We start from the raw sequence: 21,518 nt of genomic DNA, 5'->3' as shown, positions 1-21,518 counted from the left end.
CACCGGCTTAAGAATGTATTTGCGACTTTGAGGATTCATAAAATTGCACCAAATACATATATGCAGAAATAGGGGATGATTAAAAATTGAAAAGTGTATTTTTGTAGAGCTTTCCTCGCAGGTGGTAGGTCATCTCGTGTGGTTGTTTTGAAAGATGATACTGGTGTTGTGTTGATTCTTTGCTGAGTACATTTTATGGTTAGTATCAATTGTTCAACAAGATACTAAGATATTTCATGTGTTTAGATAAACTTGCAAAGCATGCGGCAACTACAAGAACCATAACTTCCAGGACTAAGTCTCCTCTTTTTATAGCTTATGATTTAAATTGAGACTTTTAGAAAAGACCAAGATATAAATTTATGTAATCTTCTTTTGGTTGTCTTGTTATTTCTGCTGATGGTCATGCCGAAGGTGGAATTGTGAGACAATAGTTCTTGGTTCTTCCCATATATTTTTTCTAATAATTTGCTAACCTTTAGCAAAAAAAGATATTTCACGTGATAGGATTATAACCTTTCTTGATCTGGTTCTTTAAGATGACATATTTTAGTCTCTAATCATTTGATCACCGTCTATGAAGTTGCGATCATATCCTATCCCAGGTTTGGGTCGTGACACAATGGGTGCGAAAAGATTGTGTTGCCATGAGCTAAAGATGTGCATGTGCCCCCTCTCATTAGCCGTGCGCTGATGTCTACCTACGCCATCAGGTAACATCCAATGAAGAAATGAAATGAATTCAGATGTTGAATTTGATATAATGGATTCAAATAAGGATATTATCCTACATGCTTAGAATTTGATTTGTTTACATCTTTAAACACAAGAAAAAACAATTGGAAGTGTTTTAGGCACGAAGACCAACTGTGCCCTTGAGAGGTCTTCATTTTTCCAATTGATATTCTCAAGAGTCTGGCCTACCTTGCCATGAAAAGGAAAACTTAAGGGTAAGTAAAGCATCGAATTTTATGGTTTTAATTGCAAGGCAAGTCTAGCATAGTGCATCAATCACCAAAAAAATAAAGAAGGCATTTGGATCCTATATAGAATTTGGATTCCATCTCCTTTAAATTAGTTTTCTATGTTGCACTTTGGAACAAAATTAGTTTCTTTTATTCCACTTTAGAATAAAATTAGTTTTTTTGGTTGCACTTTTCTTCCTTTATGAAGTTTGAAGACTCTCCCATCCTTCTCCCTTATCCTCTTTCCTATCCTAATAGTTTCATAGCAAATCAGCCAGTGACTCTAATTCACAAATTACATGATTTCCTGAAGAGTACCTTCTTCAAGCCATCCCTCTAAAGAGTGGTGTCAAACAAGTGTAAAGCCTTCATGCACATTTAATCATGCCAATCCAAAGTCTAAATTAATCGAATGGAACAAAACAAAGGCTAAACACTAAGGTAGCTTTTTACTGTTCAGGAAGGTATACGAGGTATTGTAAATTTTTTTTAGAATTTGTTCCAACATGTATTTTACTAATTACCATGCTTTTGTGTTTTTTGTTGCAGTCCCACATGGACATTGTGTTTCTTTTTATCTGGAGAGGAATTTCATCTCCTGTTTGTATTGCATAGTATTGTCTCTTTATAGGTCTTGATTGGAGCTATCCTCAAGCCGGCTGGCCTTGGGCTGAGCTTTCCAGTCCATAGGGCAGGCCTAGATTTGGATTTTGTGGCCTGAGGTTAGGTGGGCTGATATGGTTTGTACATTTTTTTTTGGTGACAATGTCCTATCAAGGGCCTATGGGTCAACTAGGATTACATCCCAAAGGCTGTCACAAGGTATCCCAATTCAAGGAAGGGCGGCCAAGAGGGGAAAGAAGGGGGGGGGGGGGGAACTCGAACACCAGACGTGCTAGATGAAATGCTGCTTCGACAAGCAGTTCCTAACAAACAACACTAGGCATTTGTTGGCATGTGGTTTTTTCTTTGGTGGAACTCTATTCTGTATGTCTTTCCCCTCCCCTTAATGCTCCCTCTTTGTCTGCGTTTGGTTATGTCCAATGTTATGATTTGTCAATGTTTGGCGCCTTTCATTGTTTGCTAGAGGGAACTTGGAGCACCTTGCCATGATTGAGAGGGTATTAGGTCCAATCCCATAGTAGATGTTGAAAAGAAAAGTTCTAAAGACTATCCAGTGTCCATGCGCTTTCGTTGTACCCAGATGTATACAAGTCTTGATCATCTACGTGCACATGCATGCCTTTTATGAACCTATAATAGTTATACTTGGGCCTGATCCCACATTGATTTCAAAAAAAGAATAGATGTGGGTTGATACGGTCTTGGGTTCCATCACCTTGTAAGCCAGTTTATGGGGTTGAGTTCTTTAAAGTTTGTATTAGTCGTATCATGGTAACCATTCCTCGACCCAATCCACAAGCAGAAGAGGCAATCTAATATTGGAATAAAACCTTTAAGAAAGGACTATATGCCACCAGGAAATTCGGATACAAGCATGGTGGAACTTAGATCATTCTGAGGAAGTGAATCTAGCCTTAGAAGTTAAAATAGAGAAGCATTTTAAGTCATTGATAGAACACACACTAGAACCACATGCCAATGTCACTAGCTCTTAGACTTAAATCATTAAGCTAAACAAGGTCTATAGTAGGTCTATCTGCAATCACCAATAGTCTCGATTCCTCGAAAAAAAAATATGAATCATTTTTTTTTCTAATAACGAGTATCCAGGCCTTCATTGTGATTAGTCCTGCTGGCCTATACTGACCCTACAACTGCATGAACCTAGTCATATCAGGGTTGAATGAGAACCATTCAACTTTCACTGAAAGCAGTGAAGAGCTCTAAACATCCTGTGTGAGTGGCCCAAGGTGTGCCTAGTGGGAGTTGAACTTAGGACGTCCTAGTTTACGGCTCATACCAAGTTCGTTCCTCACCAACTGTGCTACCCTCTTGGGTTAATCATTGAAATATTTCTTAGCTTGCTGATTCTAGGGTTTTTTCGGACCAAAATCTTAGACCCCTTGACTTCTTCTGATCCTCATCTACTATTCCTCACCCTAAGTACTAGATTCCATAGAAACCTTGCCTCTGAAATCTTCCACTGATTCTATCAAAAGAAAGAAAAAAACTTCCACTAATTAGCATCATGAACGACAACCAAACTTGTGATTCTGAATCCTAATTCATTTCCACATAATGCACCTATATTAAAATAGGAAATATAGGAATGATAGGAAGAAGCGACCCATCCCTAATTTCAAGTTTTTAATCTTTAATGCCAGATATATTATTGTTCTCAGCTATAAAATGTTATGTTTGTCTCAAATTCTTGACGTGGTTTGAAGCATGACCCGCACCGACATATTTTGGTGGCGATCCAAATAGGATTTTTTCTAAGATATATGATAGTACAGTATGACCCGATTGACCTAACTTGGAGGAGTATATAATGTATAATCGTCTTGTTGAGCAAGTAGTGAAAATTAGGAGTTTTCGTGTTAGGATTTCTGGGCGAGCTTTCTTGCCGATATTTGGTTGCTCTTGAGAGAAATCTCCATTGTAATATTCTCTTCAATCATAGTGAATCATCGTCATCTTTGCCCGAGGCGGAGCACACCTCATCGGTGTGTGAACCTCGCTAAATCTTTGTGTTGTATGAACTGTATTCATTTTTAAGAGATCGATGCTTGGTCATATGACCCTTGCATCAATAAGGAATCAATGACATTCCATGCAAGTACATCAATATAAATGAAATTTTTATTTCACAGAAAATTGGGTGGTAATATCGTGCAACCTTGTCTTTAGGCGCAGAGGTGACATGACCAAACAGTTTTTTTTTTGCCCAAAAATTAATATCATTTAGAGCCAGTTGTTAATATGTCGATATGTGAAACAGCTATAAACCCATATTTCTGATGGCATGGTCGGGTTCAAAAAGTGCTACAACTGAGGCATGGCCCGGTTGATCTCTATTGGGTTCCCATCCTCCCATCATTGAAGCTCTTCATGGTTGGGCTCATTCCTTGCTTATGTTTTTTTGAAGATCAATGTTAATGAATTCATGAAATATTTTGTATGGTATCATATCAGTCAAGGGGGGTTGATCCCACATCGATTTTCAAAAAGAATTGATGTGGGTTGATACTGTCTTGGGTGCTTTTATTTTGTAAACCGATTTGTGGGGTTGAGTTCTTCTAGATCCATATCAATGGTATCAGAATAGTCGATCCTCGACACAACCCATGCGTAGAAATGCAGTGAGATTCTTGAAAACAATTGGCGAATAAATCACGAAGCATACAAATTTGTAAAAAGATTAAAGCCTTACAAAACTTCAATAAAACAATTTATACAATGGATGAAGAATTTTAGATCTTTCACACTTTAAATGTACTATTAAAGATATTTGACCATTTTTCTGCTTCATAAAGCAAATAATTCTTGAATTAATCTTGTACCAAAAAAAAAAAAATTCTTGAATTAATCTCCAATTCTCTTAATTTGCCTGAAGAAGGACAAGGGTCATAGTTAAAAGGCAAATCAAATGAAAAAACATGAGACCTATTTCTTGTAAGTTTGGTTTAAAAACCGGAATCAAAATCAAACTGGTAAAAATTTTAAACATTTTTTTTAAAAAAAAATTCCATCTACCAAAGAAAGGGATGCTCCACCCATGGTGACTGCAATTGTAACACATTATTAAAAAATCAAACAAATTTATTTTTCTTAACAAGCAAATCAGGAAGTGGAGAACAAGAGAATGGAAAAAGAAAAATACACAGAATCTATTTTGAGCTGTATTCTCTTCATTACTATCAAATTCCCTTGTGACTCTAGTTGGAGTAAACCTAGGAAGGTTACACTTCCTCATCCCAAAGTTCCTCCAATGATTTGTTAGGTCCATTTGGCGAAACAAAAGTTTCTGCTGAAAACCCCTTTTTTTGTGGAATCTGGCTAATCTTATCCAGTTCTTCCTGGGTAAGTTCCCAATCAAAGATTTGGAGGTTTTCTTTCATTCTCTCCTTGTTGAAGCTCTTCACGTTTGGACTTAATCCTTGCTGATACACCCATCTCAGTGAGATCTGTCAAAACGACTAATGATATTTAATCAAAATAACCCAAATTTCAAGAACTATTGAAGCAGTCTCATTCCTTTTAATACCTGTGCAATAGTTTTCCCCTTGGCCATGGCAATATCTTTGAGAATTGGATTCTCCAAAACCAAATTTGTACCCCATTTAGTTTCATATCCTTCCAGAGGCAACGACGCACTGAAATGGATCCCTTTTTCATTGCAGAATTCCCTCAGCTTCCTCTGCTTTCATGTGACACTCATTTCCACCTAAATCAAAATTTAGGTTCATTTAATCACCACAAGTAAGAAGTAATATTGTCACTAAAAGCATCTGCCTATCTGATGCTATATATATATAGAGAAAATTGCATTGTCACCCCTTGAACTTTGGTCCTTATTCAACGCCACCCCCTGGACTTTTCGAAACATCAATGCCACCCCCTAAAAATTTAAAAATTTTCAAATCGGTCCCTGCCGTTAGCCGACCCGGTTAAGTAATGAAATGTCTGTTAGTTTTTATTTAAAATGCCCAAAACACCCCCATATGATGTGAGTGGACCATATTACCCTCTGCAAATCCCAACCTCTTTGCAAATCCCTCCCGTTCTCTCTCAATCTAGGATTAGGTTTCCGTTCACCGTCGTCGTAGTCTCAGGGAAGAAGCAATCTCGATTTCCGTCAAAAAACCGATTCCAAGAGACAAAAAATAGTAGAGAGCTGGTAGAGAGAAGAAGTATCTCACTTTCTCTCTCTATTCTACAGAGTACAGACATGTTCTCGTTCGTCTGCTTCACCAGGATCTTTGAATCTTTTCATTCAAAGTCCATTAATGGCTGATTATCTTTTAAGGAAATGGTCTGAAACCCTAAATTTGGTGTGAGATCTGTTTTTCTTTTTTTCCACGGTAGAAAGGGGTCAAGAAGAGCAGAATTGGGTTTCCCTTTTTTCACTGAATCCCCAATTCTTGGATGATTTTTCGCTGATCTTTTTCTGGTTTGAAACTGAGAGATTGGAAGGGATATGACGTTGGAAAAGACGGCTCGGTCGAGGGGATCGATGGCCTCCGAGAAGGTTGTCAATGGTGTACTGCAGCTTAAGTGTCATATGCCGGCGTCGTATGGTTATATTGATGATATCGGCGAGTTCCCCGGTGGAGAAGGTGGTTCAGAACTCGATTCGATTTGAAGGGGATCGATTCAAGTTCCCCGGTGGTGGTACCATGTTCCCTAACGGCGCTGATGCTTATATTGATGATATCGGCGAGTTGATCAATCTCAAGGATGGATCCATTAGAACCGCCATTGATACAAGTTGTGGGGTAAGTTATTTCTCTCTCCACATCTCTTTGGATTTTCTCTCTCTACAAGTTAATTGTCTTGATTTTTGTCGACCTGGGTCGACTCTGCTCACATCCCCAAGATCAAATCTTGGGCTGGGTGTCGTCTTCTCTAGTACTAGAACTTTGTTTAGAGATCAAAACTTCTCTGTAGACATGGTTGAACCGATTGTGTCTGGTTTATTACCATCCCACATTCTTCCTTAGCTTTACGCTTTGGCGATGGTGACGGCGACGGCGACGGTGACGGCGATGGCGATGGCTATGACAACGGCAGCACAAGCTCCCTTCTCGGTTTTGTCAACCAGCCATATGTGAGTAAGTTTAGAAGAAGGGTCAAGGGTAATATGGTCCACTCACATCATATGGGGGTGTTTTGGGCATTTTAAATAAAAACTAACAAACATTCCATTACTTAACCGGGTCGGCTAACGGCAGGGACCGATTTGAAATTTTTTGAATTTTTAGGGGGTGGCATTGATGTTTCGAAAAGTCCAGGGGGTGGCGTTGAATAAGGACCAAAGTTCAGGGGGTGGCAATGTAATTTTCTCATATATATATATATATATATATATATACCTGATTCACTGTGGGAGGGATGGTGGCATGAGTTAGAAGTTGGGAGAGCTTCTTGCTGGAGAAGTTGCTAACACCAATAGACTTTGCTAAGACAAGCCTACAACACTCTTCCATGGCTTCCCATGTCCCTTTCATATCAAAGGGAAGAATGTCCTCCTTTTGGCAAGGCATGCCAGCTCCTTGTTTCAACCTTACAGGCCAGTGCACCAGATAGAGATCCACATAATCTAGCCTAAGTTTCCTATAACATAACACAAATTCTATATAAATAGTATGGATACACTATTATGGGACTATTTGTATAGAAATAGATAAAGATACTAACTGTAATGTTTCCTTTAGTGCTGGAAGGACTAGATCATGGTCTGCATCTGAACACCATAGCTTTGAAGTAACGGAAACATCGTAACAATTTTTTATCAGGCCTTGCTGGAGTGCTTGGGCTATGGCTTGACCAACAAACACTTCAGTTCCATACAAAGCTGCTGTATCGATATGTCGATAACCAAGCTTAATGGCATGGACAATAGTAGAAGTAACATTTGGAGGGATAGGGATGCATGCTGTTCCAAAACCTATCAAGGGCATTCTATGTCCAGAGCTCAAGACTACCTCTGGGATCGTTTGTTTCTCCATGACTCGTGTATGATATTGATGGTTCTGCGAGATGGAGGTGTTGAGAAAAATTGACTCTTTTCTCACCTGTATGTAAAGAAATAGAGAAATACAGTTAAAAGGTTCTAGTCCAGGAAATTAAAATCTCTACCATCAAAAGTAATGGATTACAACTTCTTTAGTCAATGTTAGAGGCTTGCAAACATCAAGAACAAACCCTCTTGGATAACAAAAGAACTCACCTGTCGTGAAAAACACAGAAATGATCTTCCTCTTTCTCTTAATAGAGAGAAACGTAGCACAATTCCACTACGTATACAAGAACCTTTCCTATAGGACTTCTTCTCTTCTTGAGAGAGAGAGAGAGAGAGAGAGAGAGAGAGGGTTTGTCAAATTGCAAGGGATTCTTCCCACAGATAGATAGATAGCTGAGAGTTTGTTGATAAGTTTCATCTTATGATCATATCATCAATGAGCAATGGATTCTTTTCTCCCCGAGGATTGAAGGAAAACTTTCTTTTTTACTAAATGCTAAGGGCATCTTTTTGATTGACCTCACATTTTTTATTTTATTATTATTTTTTTTGAATCCAGGGCCCATAGGCCAACTAAAACTACAACTAAGAAAATGGGAAGGGGATGTTCGAACAAGAGATAGGGAAGCAGCTTTGACATGTGGCATTTAATCAACTAGGCTCAGCAGTTGTTGGCATCAACTAATAGATAGAAAATATGAATAAGCCATTGTTGGTCAATATTGATGGCTGCTCGTTTGGAAATCTTGATCAGATGGGTCAGGTGGTGTGTTTCTTCATACTTCGGCATGCCAATTAGATGCTTTTCATCCTATGTAGGTGTTTCTATTAATTTTTGGGTGGAATTTACTACCTTCTTTGAAGGGTTTTCTCTTGTAAAATTTATTAGTTTGGAATGGATTTGCATTGAATGTGACCTATCAAAATTCTACACTAATCATGATGTTTAAATAAACTTAAAGTAAACCTCAATGGAGTATTTAGTGCTCTTTATTTGTTTAAGTGAAAGTTGAATGATTCTTATTCAATTCCGATATGACTCAATCCATGTGGTTGTAGAATCGACATGAGTCCACAGGACTAGTCAAGCCCTTAGATACCCATTGTTAGCAAGAAAAAAAAATTAAATAAAAGCGGAAAATGAAAGCATGACCTCGAAAGAAGTGAAGAACTGAACTGAAATAAACAACATTGGTTTAGCTAGTTGTAGCCTAAGCAGGTTATTGTAATGTAGTTTGTGTTGCTTTACTAATCAATCACGAAAATCTCATGATTGAATGAAAAAGATAAAAGAGAAATAAGGAGATAAGATCCCAGCCAGCTTAGGTGGCTCTATGCCAAGACATATATAGGCTGGCCCGAAAAGATTGTGTTGTCCCTCACCTAGATGCCTATGTATGGCCACTCGTTGGGCTGTGTGCTTGCATAATGGCCACACAAGCGAAGAATTCTCTTGCCCAAAAAATGAGGAGAAAAGAATCTTGCTCATTGTGTGTGTGTCTATGCTTAGACACTGTGAGTGTAGAAAGACCATACTACCCCAACGCTGAAGATGCTCCCTACACCTATGAACATTGTTTAGAATAAAAGAACCTGGTCCTGTTGGTGCACACCTTCTCATTGATCCTGTGCGCTATGTTTCCTATGCTAGGAGGACAGAGTTCTTTCGCCCATATTAATACAGAAAATTTTATGAGGCCCACCACTTGTGTAGGTAATTATTTTATTAAAGGATACAAATGAGATTACACTTATGTGGGAATCATTACTTTCTATGATACAACTTTAATTTAGTTTTGTTTTATTCAAATATTAGAAGAGAATTTTGGTCACCAGTGACGATTGGGGAGCTTTCATAATGGTTGGATAACTACTATTTTTTTTGGTAGAGTTAGATAATCACTACCAGTAGTAAAATATACATTCAAGTGATTGAATTCAGATATGTCTGCAGAAAAAATATGGAATCGAAAATTGAAGAATTAGGGAACAATGAATCCACGGAGAAGAAGGCAAATGGGTGTTTTGATAGAGAGATAAAATTATCTTTCTCAAGTGAAAAAGAGCAAAAGAAGCCTAAAAAGATATATAATCGGCATGATTCAGGAAGATATTTTACATTATTTTCTCAACAACTTTGTGTTGGTCATCTTTAACTCTAATCAAAGTCCAAATTGAACAATTGAAAAAGGTGATGGAAATGGGACCTTTTTTCTAGGATTTGATATTCCAAAGGAATTTAGAAAATTGGGATAATGATGAACACTCTCTCTTCTTCCTGAGGATGATATGTGGCCCCTATATCAGCTATATGCTTGACCAGCTAATGACCTTCAGAAGCCTTGAAGAAGAAAGATCTAGCTCATGGTTAATATTAACTAGCTCCCATGGTTTCCATATAACATATGACATTCTCTTTGGGATCACCACTTTCAGTATCAAATAAAAATATATATATATATATATATATTTATATATATATATATATTAATTAATTAATTAATTATAAGAATAAGCAAATTTTTTTTATTAATGAATAAAGAAATTATAGAAGGAAGAATGAGATCAAAACCATTGAATTACTACTCCACCTTCTATATGACCATAAGCAGAGAAGCAACTCAAGCATAAAAAAAAAAAAAAATACATATTTATATAAATTTATATTTAGGTCTCAGTTGAAAATCCCAATTGATATCTTAAAGAACGAATACAAGGGCACTAGCCTAAGTGGAGGATATAGTAGTTGCTGCCGCATGCATTTTAGCATGGGCCAACAAGACCTATTGTAGATATAAGATGGGAGCCCAATTTTTGTGCCTAGCTGCATCGGGTGCAGTGAGCATCTGGTGGTTGGTAGCACCCGGGCACACACTCCGTGCAATCAAAGTTTTATATTCTAGAGTGTCTTATGATCGATTTTGTTTATTAAATTTCCAATCAAAGATTTGAAGGTTTTCTTCCATCCTCTTTTTGTTGAAGATCTTCATGGTTTCATACTCCATGGTAAATCTGTGAAATCAATATATATATATATATATATATATATTTTGCCAAGAATTACCAAGTAGACTTTATTAATATGGAGAAAGAATATAGAATATAATAAAAATTACTGAACGTTGGACTACTAATCCACCTTCAGCATGGCCATCTACAGATAAGTAGTCCAAGCAATCATATAATCAGAGATCAATAAAAATTGCAATTCAGCCTTAAACTATTAATTCACTTTTGACATGGCCATCAGCCGAGAAGTAGTCCAAATAAAACTGCAATCATATTTTGAAAATCCGTATCTAGGCCTCAATTGAGCATCCCAAGTTATCTAGACCAAGGGTAAAATGGAGAAATACCCTTCCTGTACTTCATAATATTTTGTTTTTTTTTTTTTTGTTTTTTTTGTAAAAATATTTTGTTCTATTTTAAACCAGTTTTGCTAGTTATATCTAGTGCTCCCCACTGCCTTGCAGTGATGCAGTGGAACCAACATTATCAAATTCATTAAATAATTTGTGAGTAATTCGTTTACCAAACATTTAGACTGAATAAAAATTTGAGACAAAATAATAGTGAATGTTAAACGAGTCCAAGAATTGTTTTTGGATGTTTTGTGGGAAAGAAAAGACCAAAAACTCAGTCCTTGGAAACATTGGGCGAATAAATCATGACCAAAAATAATGCGACTAAATTTAGAATCTATTTCAATAAACAATTTAAGATAATGGATGAAGATTTTGGAAAATAGACCCTTTTGTGCTTTGGATCAACTTTGGCAGATTTCAAATTGGAGAAGTAAATCCAATCCAACACTTTTCCTTGAAGTTGGACAAGATTCACAGTGACAAGGGAAACCAAATTAGAAAAAAAAAAAAGCTTTCTTGCCATTTTTTGTTTCACTACCAAATAAAGCTCCACCAATGGTGACTGCTGTTTCAGAACATTATTATGATCAAATTAACGGTTTTACTTTTTCCTAAACAAGAAAATAAGTGGATGTTAAAAATAGGGGAGGGGGTTCATGCACGGCATCCCATCTAGGGGTGCAACAGGGCCGCGTTGGGCTGGGTTTCTTAAAACCCTAGCCCAACCCTAAGTCCTCTTAACTGGGCCCAAACACGTCCTGACCCTGACTCAGGGCCGCAAAACTTCAACGATGGCCCTACCCTTCAGGGTTCAACCCAACCCTTACCCGACCTAATTGTCCCTGATTTTTCAGGGTCGGACTGGGATGACCCTGACTCTGACTCTGATTGACCCTGACCTTGGTTTGCCATCAAGGGTTGGGTATACCCTGACCCTGCAAAATATGAAATAACTTAAAAATAAAAAATATTCATAACAAAGAGAAGATAAAAAATACAAAGTTACAAATTTCTTGGTAAAAAATGTAAGAGAGATAGGTGAGAAGATATATTAGGAGTTTTGAGGTGTCAATGACTCAATGTCAAACAATATATAAAATTAGGTTAAATTCAGGGTTAACATCAAGGTCACAACTAGGGTCAACATCAGGGGCAAAAATCAAGGCTAGACAGGGCCAAAACCAGGGCCAAAAGTCAAGGTAAAAAAATCAGGGCTGGGTTCAGGGCGGGCTGGACGGACCAAAGACATCAACCCTTACCCACCCTGACCCTGACTCAGAGTCGGGCCGGCGCCCAAGGCCAAAATTTTTGGGTCGGTACTTGTTTGGGATCAGAGCAGGTTCAGGCCATCAAGGCCAAACTTGCACCCCTAATCCCACCTCCATCGATGATTCATCAAATAGAGGGGCATTTTGCACAATTTTTACCCCCTTCGTTTGTGATCTTGTGTGCGGCCTACACCACATACAACTGTGTACAAGACTTTTTGTCTTAAAAGTATTTTTTGCCAAAGTATCATTATATGAAAGAGAGAATGAAAAGGAGAGAAAAAAAAAGGATGTACAAGCTGAATACATAGAGAAGTGAAAAACCCGGAATCATTCCCCCACCTTCGGCATGGCCATCACTAGGGGAGGAGATCCAATACTTCACTAAAGAAAAAAATTATATGAAAAGAAATCTAGCTCTTCTTTCCGCATCCACCCTGAGTGCAGCTTGAATCGAATTAGGGAAAGCAGGAGATGTGATAGAAGATCTAGATCTAGCAGCATCCTTAGCAAGATAGTCCACAATTGAATTCTCTTATCTAAAACAATGAGATATCTTCCATTGGATACCATCTAGAAATGGCCACAAATAGCACCAATCTTGATCAACACACCATGGGATTGATCCACCCCCAATCGCCATGACCACAGCCATTGAGTCCAACTCAATCCACAAGTAATGGACTTTCAACTGTTTTGCAGCCATAACACCAAGAATAAAGCCTTGAAATTCTGCCTCATAGTTCGTTTTGACACCAAGATAATGATTTAAGGAGTAGACAACCCTTGAACAAGTGTCACAAAACACTCCACCAGCCCCTGCTCATCCTGGGTTTCCAAGAGAAAAACCATCAAAGTTCAGTTTGGTCTATGGAGGGATAGGGGCACACCAATTTGCCATCGGAATTCTTAGTGCCCAAGGGGGGTATATCCCAACACCCAAGATTCTAAAGCAAACAGTCATGAATTGGATGACTGCCAACACTAAAGATTGGGAAGAAGCATTCTAACAGAGTAGCAAATTTGTTGAAGAACTAAGTCCACCCTCAAGATTTTTCCTTCATATCTCCTGGAATTCCTTAATTTGCATCAATGGGAAGTAAGGAACTAAAATAAGCCCAACCATCCAAGCCTGGTGAGGAGTATTGGACGTTATGCTTCTTCAGCGCCTAGGACTCCTTATCATTCTATAAGTCTATCAGTATCACATGTGAGAAAGTGAGAGAGTCTATCGTTATCACATGTGAGGAGTTTCTGTTATAGAACGACCATGAGAAGTCCTTGATATAGGGTTGAGGGTTCTGTTTTCTATATATATCGCATGTATCATCAAGTTTACAATTAATAAAATCAGAAGATTAACATGGTATCACTCGCCCTCTAAGTGTTTAGGCTTCTATCTCATTATCGCCCCTGGGACTCTCTAGCTCCCACGATCTCTCCTCTTCCCTAGTCGCTCTCCCTACTTTATCATGTTCACAGACTCCTCTATTGAGGCTCTCCCTACTTTATCATGTCCACAGACTCCTCTATTGAGTCGGTCCCCCAGGTTGGTGCAACACCTCCCCACAAGTCGTCACAACGCCTCCCTCAACCAAGATGTCTTCTCCTGCCCTCTCTTCAGCACATCATTTCATTTCTTTGAAGCTCTCCTCCATCAACTTGATACATCACTGGTACTATTCCATGCCCTACTGACCCTATTGGTGCTTCTGACTGGGATGACCAAGATGCCCTAATCATGAGTCTTCTAATTGCCTCCTGTCTGATGAGGCTCTTCCTCTTATTGTAGACAAGGCCACAAGCAAAGACATATGGGACTCCCTCACCTCCGCCTATGGTTCAGCCTCCCACACACGCATTATATCTCTCGACCTCAACCTTTTGGATATCACTTAACAACCTGATGAAATTCTGGCCGCATTCATGCAACGTGCCAAACTATCTCTGATGAACTCTCTGCTGCCGGCTCTCCCTCGAAGACCACTAATCTTTGTCTACACATCCTTCATGCTCTGCGCAAGGATCTGCGCGAAATTGTCCCCTCTCTCTTAGGACGGTCTGAACCTCCGACGTATTCTGATCTCCTTGGTGTTCTTCTCAGCCAGGAATGCATGCTCAAGGCCTCTCAGTGCCAAATTACTATCACTGACAAAGTCGACTCTACTGATCAGCCATCTGCAAATAATGTTCAGAGCGACTCTTCTTCCACCCCTTCCACAGCTCAATCAGGCAATGGTGGATGCAATGGTCGCAATGGCCATGGTGGCCGTGGAGGACGCTCTTTATCACATGTGAGGAGTCCTTGATATAGACTGACTAGGGTTGAGGGTTATGTCTTCTATATATACCGCATGTATCATCAAGTTTACAATTAATACAATCAGAAGATTAACAAGGAGAGACATTCCTATGTTGCAATTTCCACCAAGCCAACAGATCACTTAACGAGTTCCGCTGCACCCATACAACTTGGAAAATGGAACAAAATGCTTCGGCAAACTCTTTTTTCCTTCTAATTTAATAAAATATAACAAACTCTTTTTTCTTTTAATTTAATAAAATGCTTCTGCATTGTGTAACCTCTAATAAAATTTCTCTTCTTCGCATGTGTAAGAAGGGGCAGAAATATATTGTATTATGAATCACAATCGATTTTCTTGTTATTAATTTTTTTTATTTTATTTTTTTTAGGGGTAACATAGAAAATACAGTTCCTCAAATTCCCTTTAGCCTCTATAGGAAGAAATCTGGTAATTGAGGTTAGACTTCCTCATCCCAGAGTTCTTCCAAAGATTTGTAAGGCCCATTTGGAGAAATAAACATTTCAGCTAAAAACCTTTTTGTCTGTGCAATCTGGCTTATCTTTTCAAGTTCTTCCTGGGTAAGTTCCCAATCAAAGATTTGAAGGTTTTCTTTCATCCTTTCCTCGTTGAAGCTCTTCACTAGTGGGGTTACTCCTTGCTGATATACCCATCGCAGTGAGATCTGTCAAAATAGCACAAATTTCAACAACCATTGAAGCCTTCCCTATAGAACATACATGTTACTACGGTTTAATACCTGTGCAACAGTTTTCCCCTTGGCCATGGCAATATCTTTGAGAATTGGATTCTCCATTACCAAAGTTGAACCCCAGTTATGTCCAAATGCTCCAAGAGGTGACCAGGCACTGACATGCATCCCTTTCTCATTGCAGAACTCCCTCAGCTTCCTCTGCTGCCATGCAGCAGTCATTTCCACCTAAGTCAATAATTCAATTTTCATTAGTCACCATACCATCAAGGGAAAAAAGGGTAGCAGTTCGCTATTCCATGCGTTTACAAATATATTTCTAGTTTTTTTTTTCCTTAAAATAATTTTTGAGATTTCATTTTTTTGACTACGAGCCTGAGTAACAGGAAAATTTTATTTCACCTATGTGATGGTATATATACCTGATTCACGGCTGGAGGGATGGTGGCATAAGTTAGAAGTTGGGAGAGCTTCTTGGTGGAGAAGTTGCTAACACCAATAGACTTTACGAAGCCAAGCCTGCAGCACTCTTCCATGGCTTCCCAAGTCCCTTTCATGTCAAAGGGAAGAATGTCCTCCAAAGGGGGAGGGTAGCTAGATCCTTGTTTCACCCTTACAGGCCAGTGTACCAGATAGAGATCCACATAATCTAGGCTAAGTTTTCTATAACAACATAACACAAATTCTATATAAATAGTATAGATACACTATTATGGGAATATTTGTATAGAAATAGATAAAATACTTACTGCAATGTTTCCTTTAGTGCTGGGAGGACAAGATCATGGTCTGCATCTGTGCACCATAGCTTTGAAGTAACGAAAACATCGCTACGGCTTTTTATTAGGCCTTGCTCGAGTGCTTGGGCTATGGCTTGGCCGACGAACTCTTCGGTGCTGTAGATAGAAGCAGTATCGATATGTCGGTAACCTAGCTTAATTGCATGGACAAGAGTAGAAGTAAGATTGGGAGGGATAGGGTAGCATGCTGTTCCCAAACCTAGCATTGGCATTTTATGTCCAGAGCTTAAGACTACCTCTGGGATCACATCTGCTTTCTCCATGACTGGCGTTTGAGATTGATAGTTTTGAAAGATGGAAGGACTCTTCTTGTTTGAAAAAATTCCTCATTTATATAGTTTGGACAGAAGTTTACTTGACATATATGGGGTCTCTCAATGGATGCCAACTTGTAGCTCTTGAATTAGAAGAAAATTATGGGGTCTCTTATTGGATGCCAACTTGTAACTCTTCTATATTGGATGCCAACTTGTAGCTCTTCTGTATTGGATGCCAACTTGTAGCTCTTGAATTAGAAGAAAATTAGGGGTCCCTTATTGGATGCCAACTTGTAGCTCTAGAATTAGAAGAAATTTTTCATCAATGACAATTGAAGAGCTTTCATAACGGTCAAATATTTTTTACTAGCAAATGTAGGGATGATTTGGTCTCCCTCTAACATTAACTTGGGGAAAGGACCAAAAGATTTTGAGGCCAAGACAGCTCATCTTGATTCTTGATAATAAAAAAAGGGATAATTTCTATAATTTCTTTATAAAATGAGAATGGATTTCTTGTAAGAGAATCATTCTTATATGGTGTCTGATCAACACATGGAATGCACTCAATGAAAATACCTATTTTGAGAAGAAAGAGATATATATATATATATAGAGAGAGAGAGAGAGAGAGAGAGAGAGAGAGTGAGTGCATTCCATGTATGGATTAGGCGCCGAGAATGGTTCTCATACAAGAACTTGATCCAAGCCCTTTATTTACTCAAACTCCCAACTTAAATTTTCACATCTGATTCCCCCAAAAAAGTAAACTCCTACCTCTCCTTATCCCTTACTTGAACTTTCACATCTATTTGGGGAAGTGGTGGTGTCATGTTATATATACGAATTCAATGCCACGTCTATGCTTGGGCGTCGATTCCTTCCTCTTCTTCATTTAGCATAAGAGTGTATGTTTTCAGCAACAAACACAGAGAACAAGAGAGAGGCTTAGACGTTTCTGCTTGGATTTGTTTGACATTCCCATTTGTTGTGTTTAGGGTATGATGGATAGATTATATGAAAGGGAAAAGAGAGCAATTATTAAGAGGAGAGCATTTGTTGGTGGGCAACTAGAAGCAAAAAGAGTGGTGGCACGGTCACCGGGGGTGCAAGGTGAGGGGTTGTAGTAGGCGTGAAAACCCTTTGCAGTGAGTGCGGTGGTACGGTGAGCATCGGATAGTCGAGAGGACCTAGGGGCGTGTGCCTGGATGCTCTCAGCTATCTGATGCTCACCACACTGCCGCGCTCACTGCAGAGAATGATTGCCCTTGTAACAGGGGATGCTTCCCCATCCTTGTGTTTTAATGAGAAAGAAGTGGGTCCACTTCTATTAATTTAATAAGAGAAAATTACACTCCCTCCCCCTATACTTTCCCTCGGTAGCACTCCCCTCCCCTATACCCAGAGAAACACTCCCCTTCCCTAAGTTTAAAATGATTCTATCAACATCCCATCTGTCCCACAAAATTACAATGGAATTTAAAAAGACAATATTACCCTTGTGGGTAATACTAACCAAATATAAAAGCCCTTCATTTTTTATTATATTCACCATTTTGCCAGAGAGAAAGATTGTGAAACAAAGAAATGGTGACAAAACCCTAACCGAAAAAAGAGGGAGAAAGGAAAGCAGTGTGAAACGTTCATGTAGACTACTTTTCGTTTACTTGTTCTTGGGTTTGTTGTGTATTAGGATGGGTTTGGTTTCTGGTTTCTTGTTTCATTAAAGTGTTCTTTATGCTGAGTACATGGAGATCAAGAGGTAAGTGATACGTGCATCAGTTATGAGATAGTTAAGCTAGTATTGCATGTCTTATGTTAATATTGCATGTGTCTTTTTTATTATTATTCCATGTTCCCATGTTCACGTAGTGGGTGAGTTGTCATTTCAGTGGTAGTAGTTATTGTTGTGGGTAGGGATGCTATATGTAGAGGGGGTTAGTGGGAGAGGTAGTGGGGAGCTACTATCAGTTATGTTCAGTACATTGTAAGTTAAATACGTACTAATGCAGTAGAGGAGGAGGACTTGGAACTTGAACAATTCTGCTCTTTTAGAGTAGGGAGGTATTGGCTTCCTCAATGGAGCCAAGTAGTTTTCTTAATCAAATTACCCTCGCCTTGCTCGATTGTACCATTGACTCACCTTCATTCGGCTAATAACACAATAGGGAAGAAGGGTTTGTCGTCGTACATACCAGTAAGGCACCCGAAGTTATATGGAGGAGAGAAGAGTACACTGGTAGAGTCCTGATGTTCTAGTATTTTATCTCAAAGAACGAATTAGAATCACATAACAGAAAATCTAGGGTTTTGGTGAGGTTAATCGCAACATATGACTTCAACCCAAATTTAGGATTTCGGTGAGCTTCAACGAGAGGAAAGTTTTAGCATGTCTAAACAAAGAAAATGACATTTAGTGCTCTTATCATAAGTGATGTAGGAGCATTTTCAAATGGGCCAACAACCCAGCCCAATAAGCTTACAAGTCTAATCCAAAGGATGGAAGCTATAAATAAAAGTTGTAGTCCAGGATTTTGGGGTAACTTTATGGCGACACCTGTACTAACTCAGAAGAAAGTAGAAGTCGTGCCATATATGGATGGATAGGTCTAGAAGTCCATTTTCCAAAAAAAAAAAAGGTGCCATATTTACTATTTTCCATAAGAAGTTATGATCATTTTGGTAAAGTGTATCTGGGCTTACTGTAGACACTTAGAATTCCAGAATTTATCTTGTTAATCCAACTTCCATTCAAATTCAATTCTAGAACTTCTTAGGCACTTCAACCATTATATTTCTAGACTTTTCAAGATGTAAAAAATGCCTTTCAAGTTTCCCAAGTCCTTTCCTATTAGATAATTTTTTTGTCTTCCCCATATTTCTTTTTTTTTTCAATTAGTCTTAATTTATTGCCTATGCTTGGAAGGTTGTTCCATGCTCAGCTATATAAGCTTACACTAGTGAATGAAATGCATACTTGGAATTTATTTATAATTTGAGCCTTTGGTCTTTGAAAATAAATAGTTCTTCTTGAGTTCTCTTATCCCTTAGGTGGATTTTCTTTGGCTGGCGAGTTCTTTTTCCCTTTAGAAGCAATCACTTGTGTTACCTCCTACTCCTCTACAATTTTCCAGTGTCAGTTGGGGAGGTCAATCTTGGTATTTTATATTAGAAAATGATAACTTAGGGATTATAGAGAATAAAGTAAGGCAGATGCCAACAATTAATAGGTTTCTCTAATGGACTGGGGCGATTGAGAGAATCTCTTAAACTTAGGAGAGGGAAGTGTTATTTCTCAATGTACAAGAGAGGGGAGTGTAATTTCCTCATTTAATAAAAACAAAATGGCAATGATAACTAGGAGTTGAACAAAAATGGACCATAGTTATATTTGAGAAGATCCTAAATGATTCAGTTGATGCTTGACCCATCTGATATGGATCCACTCGTAAGGTATAAGGTAAAATGGACCAATATACCATTTAAAAAAAATACAGGAGTAAATCCGTTTGATCCCAACCAATACCAATCCGTGTGGTATATAACTAATGGATGTGTGAAAAAATAAATAAAAAAAAAATCTTAAAATTATGTGGGAGTGATATAAAATTTTTTTGTAAGGTGAAGATGACCCTTCATAGAAAAACATTAGAAAATATTCTAAGTGTGCCATTAAAAAGTACCTTCTTATTGTCTTATTATATTAAATAAAAGAATAAAGAGCAAATGTTCGATACGCCGCTAGGTTTCTTGGAGCTAGCAGCTCAACCAATTAGGGGCTGAGATGGGAGTAGCATGTGGTCATTTACAAAGAGGAGGGAGAAAGTGACATTGGCCGGCCACCTCAGCAACGTGTCCAGCTTTTTCTCAATAATAAATTATGAAAATTCATAAAAAATAAGAAATAAAGAAAATTGGCAGTATATTTACCAAATCTCCATATCCTCCAAACATTTGTAGTAAAAAATTTTTTTTTTTTATTTTTAATACAAATGATCCTATAATGAAAAATAAATAAATTCTATTGCATGCAGCACTCGGGCAGAATTTCAATAAACAATTTAAGATGATGGATGATTATTTATTATTCTTTACAAATTTTTCATTATTAAAGAACATTTTCCCGTGTTGCAATTTTGAATTGGATAAAATTTTACAGATTTTAAATCGTAGAAATCAATTCAATCCAAGACTTATCCTTGAACATGGAAAAGAATCATAATTGAAAATTCACTTCCATACAATCTACCAGATTACATAATAGCCTCTTCTCTTATTTGTTCCATCTTATGGCATACAAAAAGATGGATCAAACTGTGGTGTTTGGAAAATGAAATAAAATAAAATTACTATTTTGAGATTTATTGTCATGATCACTACTGTTCCTTAAATTCCCTTTTGCCTCTAGTAGGAGGAAATCTGGTATGGTAAGACCTCATCCCGAAGTTCTTCCAATGATTTGTAAGGGCCATTTGGAGAAATAAATTCTGCCAAAAACCCCTTTTTTTGTGGAATAATCTGGCTTATATTATCTAGTTCTTCCTGTGTAAGTTCCCAACCAAAGATTTTGAGGTTTTCTCTCATCCTCTCTTCATTGAAGCTCTTCACAATTGGACTTGCTCCTTTCTGATATACCCATCTCAGTGATATTTAATCAAAATAGCACAACTTCCAAGAACTACTGAAGCCTCTTTCTTATAATCAGGACATACATGTTACTAATGTTTAATACCTGTGCAATAGTTTTCCCCTTGACCATGGCAATATTTTTGAGAATTGGATTCTCCATTACCAAATTTGAACCCCATTGAGCTCCATATGCTGCTAGAGGTGACCAGGCACTGGCATGGATCCCTTTTTCATTGAAGAATTCTCTCAGATTCCTCTGTTGCCATGCGGCACTCATTTCCACCTAAGTTAATATTTCAATTTCATATAGGGTTGCCAAAAAAAAAAAAAACTAATAGGTACTTTTTTTAAATAGAATTACCAAACAGACCCTTAATCACCACAAAAGAGAATATTTTTGACTATTTGGCAGTGTATATACCTGATTAACAGCAGGAGGTAAGGTGGCATAAGTTAGAAGCTTGGAGAGCTTCTTGCTGGTGAAGTTGCTAACACCAATAGACTTTGCTAAGCCAAGCCTGCAGCACTCTTCCATGGCTTCCCATGTCCCTCTTATATCAAAGTAGGGAA

General features: G+C 38.1%; 1 protein-coding gene and 2 pseudogenes across 2 annotated transcripts; all 3 read right to left on the bottom strand.

Moving 5' to 3' along the window:
• Positions 1–4,831: 4,831 nt before the first annotated feature.
• Positions 4,832–7,660, bottom strand: LOC122080306 (annotated as a pseudogene).
• A 7,198-nt stretch (positions 7,661–14,858) lies between these two features.
• On the bottom strand, positions 14,859–16,423 carry LOC122086184 (methylecgonone reductase-like). Of its 2 annotated transcripts, XM_042654924.1 has the most exons (5): positions 16,299–16,423; positions 16,012–16,192; positions 15,685–15,925; positions 15,311–15,490; positions 14,859–15,235 (listed from the first exon to the last, which is right to left on the bottom strand). In XM_042654924.1, the coding sequence occupies exons 1-5, from the start codon at positions 16,390–16,392 to the stop codon at positions 15,011–15,013; spliced, it is 921 nt and encodes a 306-aa protein (XP_042510858.1). In that variant the 5' UTR covers positions 16,393–16,423; the 3' UTR covers positions 14,859–15,010. The 2 variants fall into 2 exon arrangements, with proteins under 2 accessions (XP_042510858.1, XP_042510851.1); XM_042654917.1 differs by having other exon boundaries at positions 16,012–16,396.
• A 4,300-nt stretch (positions 16,424–20,723) lies between these two features.
• Positions 20,724–21,510, bottom strand: LOC122066522 (annotated as a pseudogene).
• Between the last annotated feature and the right edge of the window lie 8 nt (positions 21,511–21,518).

The sequence above is a fragment of the Macadamia integrifolia genome, chromosome 1 (genome assembly GCF_013358625.1).
Source record: "Macadamia integrifolia cultivar HAES 741 chromosome 1, SCU_Mint_v3, whole genome shotgun sequence".
In the NCBI taxonomy this organism is placed as follows: Eukaryota; Viridiplantae; Streptophyta; class Magnoliopsida; order Proteales; family Proteaceae; genus Macadamia; species Macadamia integrifolia.
This window is presented reverse-complemented; position numbering and strand designations above follow the sequence as displayed.

Bases quoted from the DNA above. Each gene is read 5' to 3' on its own strand.
- LOC122086184 (XM_042654917.1), bottom strand. From the start codon at position 16,325: ATGGAGAAAGCAGATGTGATCCCAGAGGTAGTCTTAAGCTCTGGACAT. The intron at 15,926-16,011 runs GTAAGTATTTTA...ATGTTGTTATAG, and splicing joins GCACTAAAGGAAACATTGCA to AAAACTTAGCCTAGATTATG. The intron at 15,491-15,684 runs GTATATATACCA...TTATTGACTTAG, and splicing joins TCCCTCCAGCCGTGAATCAG to GTGGAAATGACTGCTGCATG.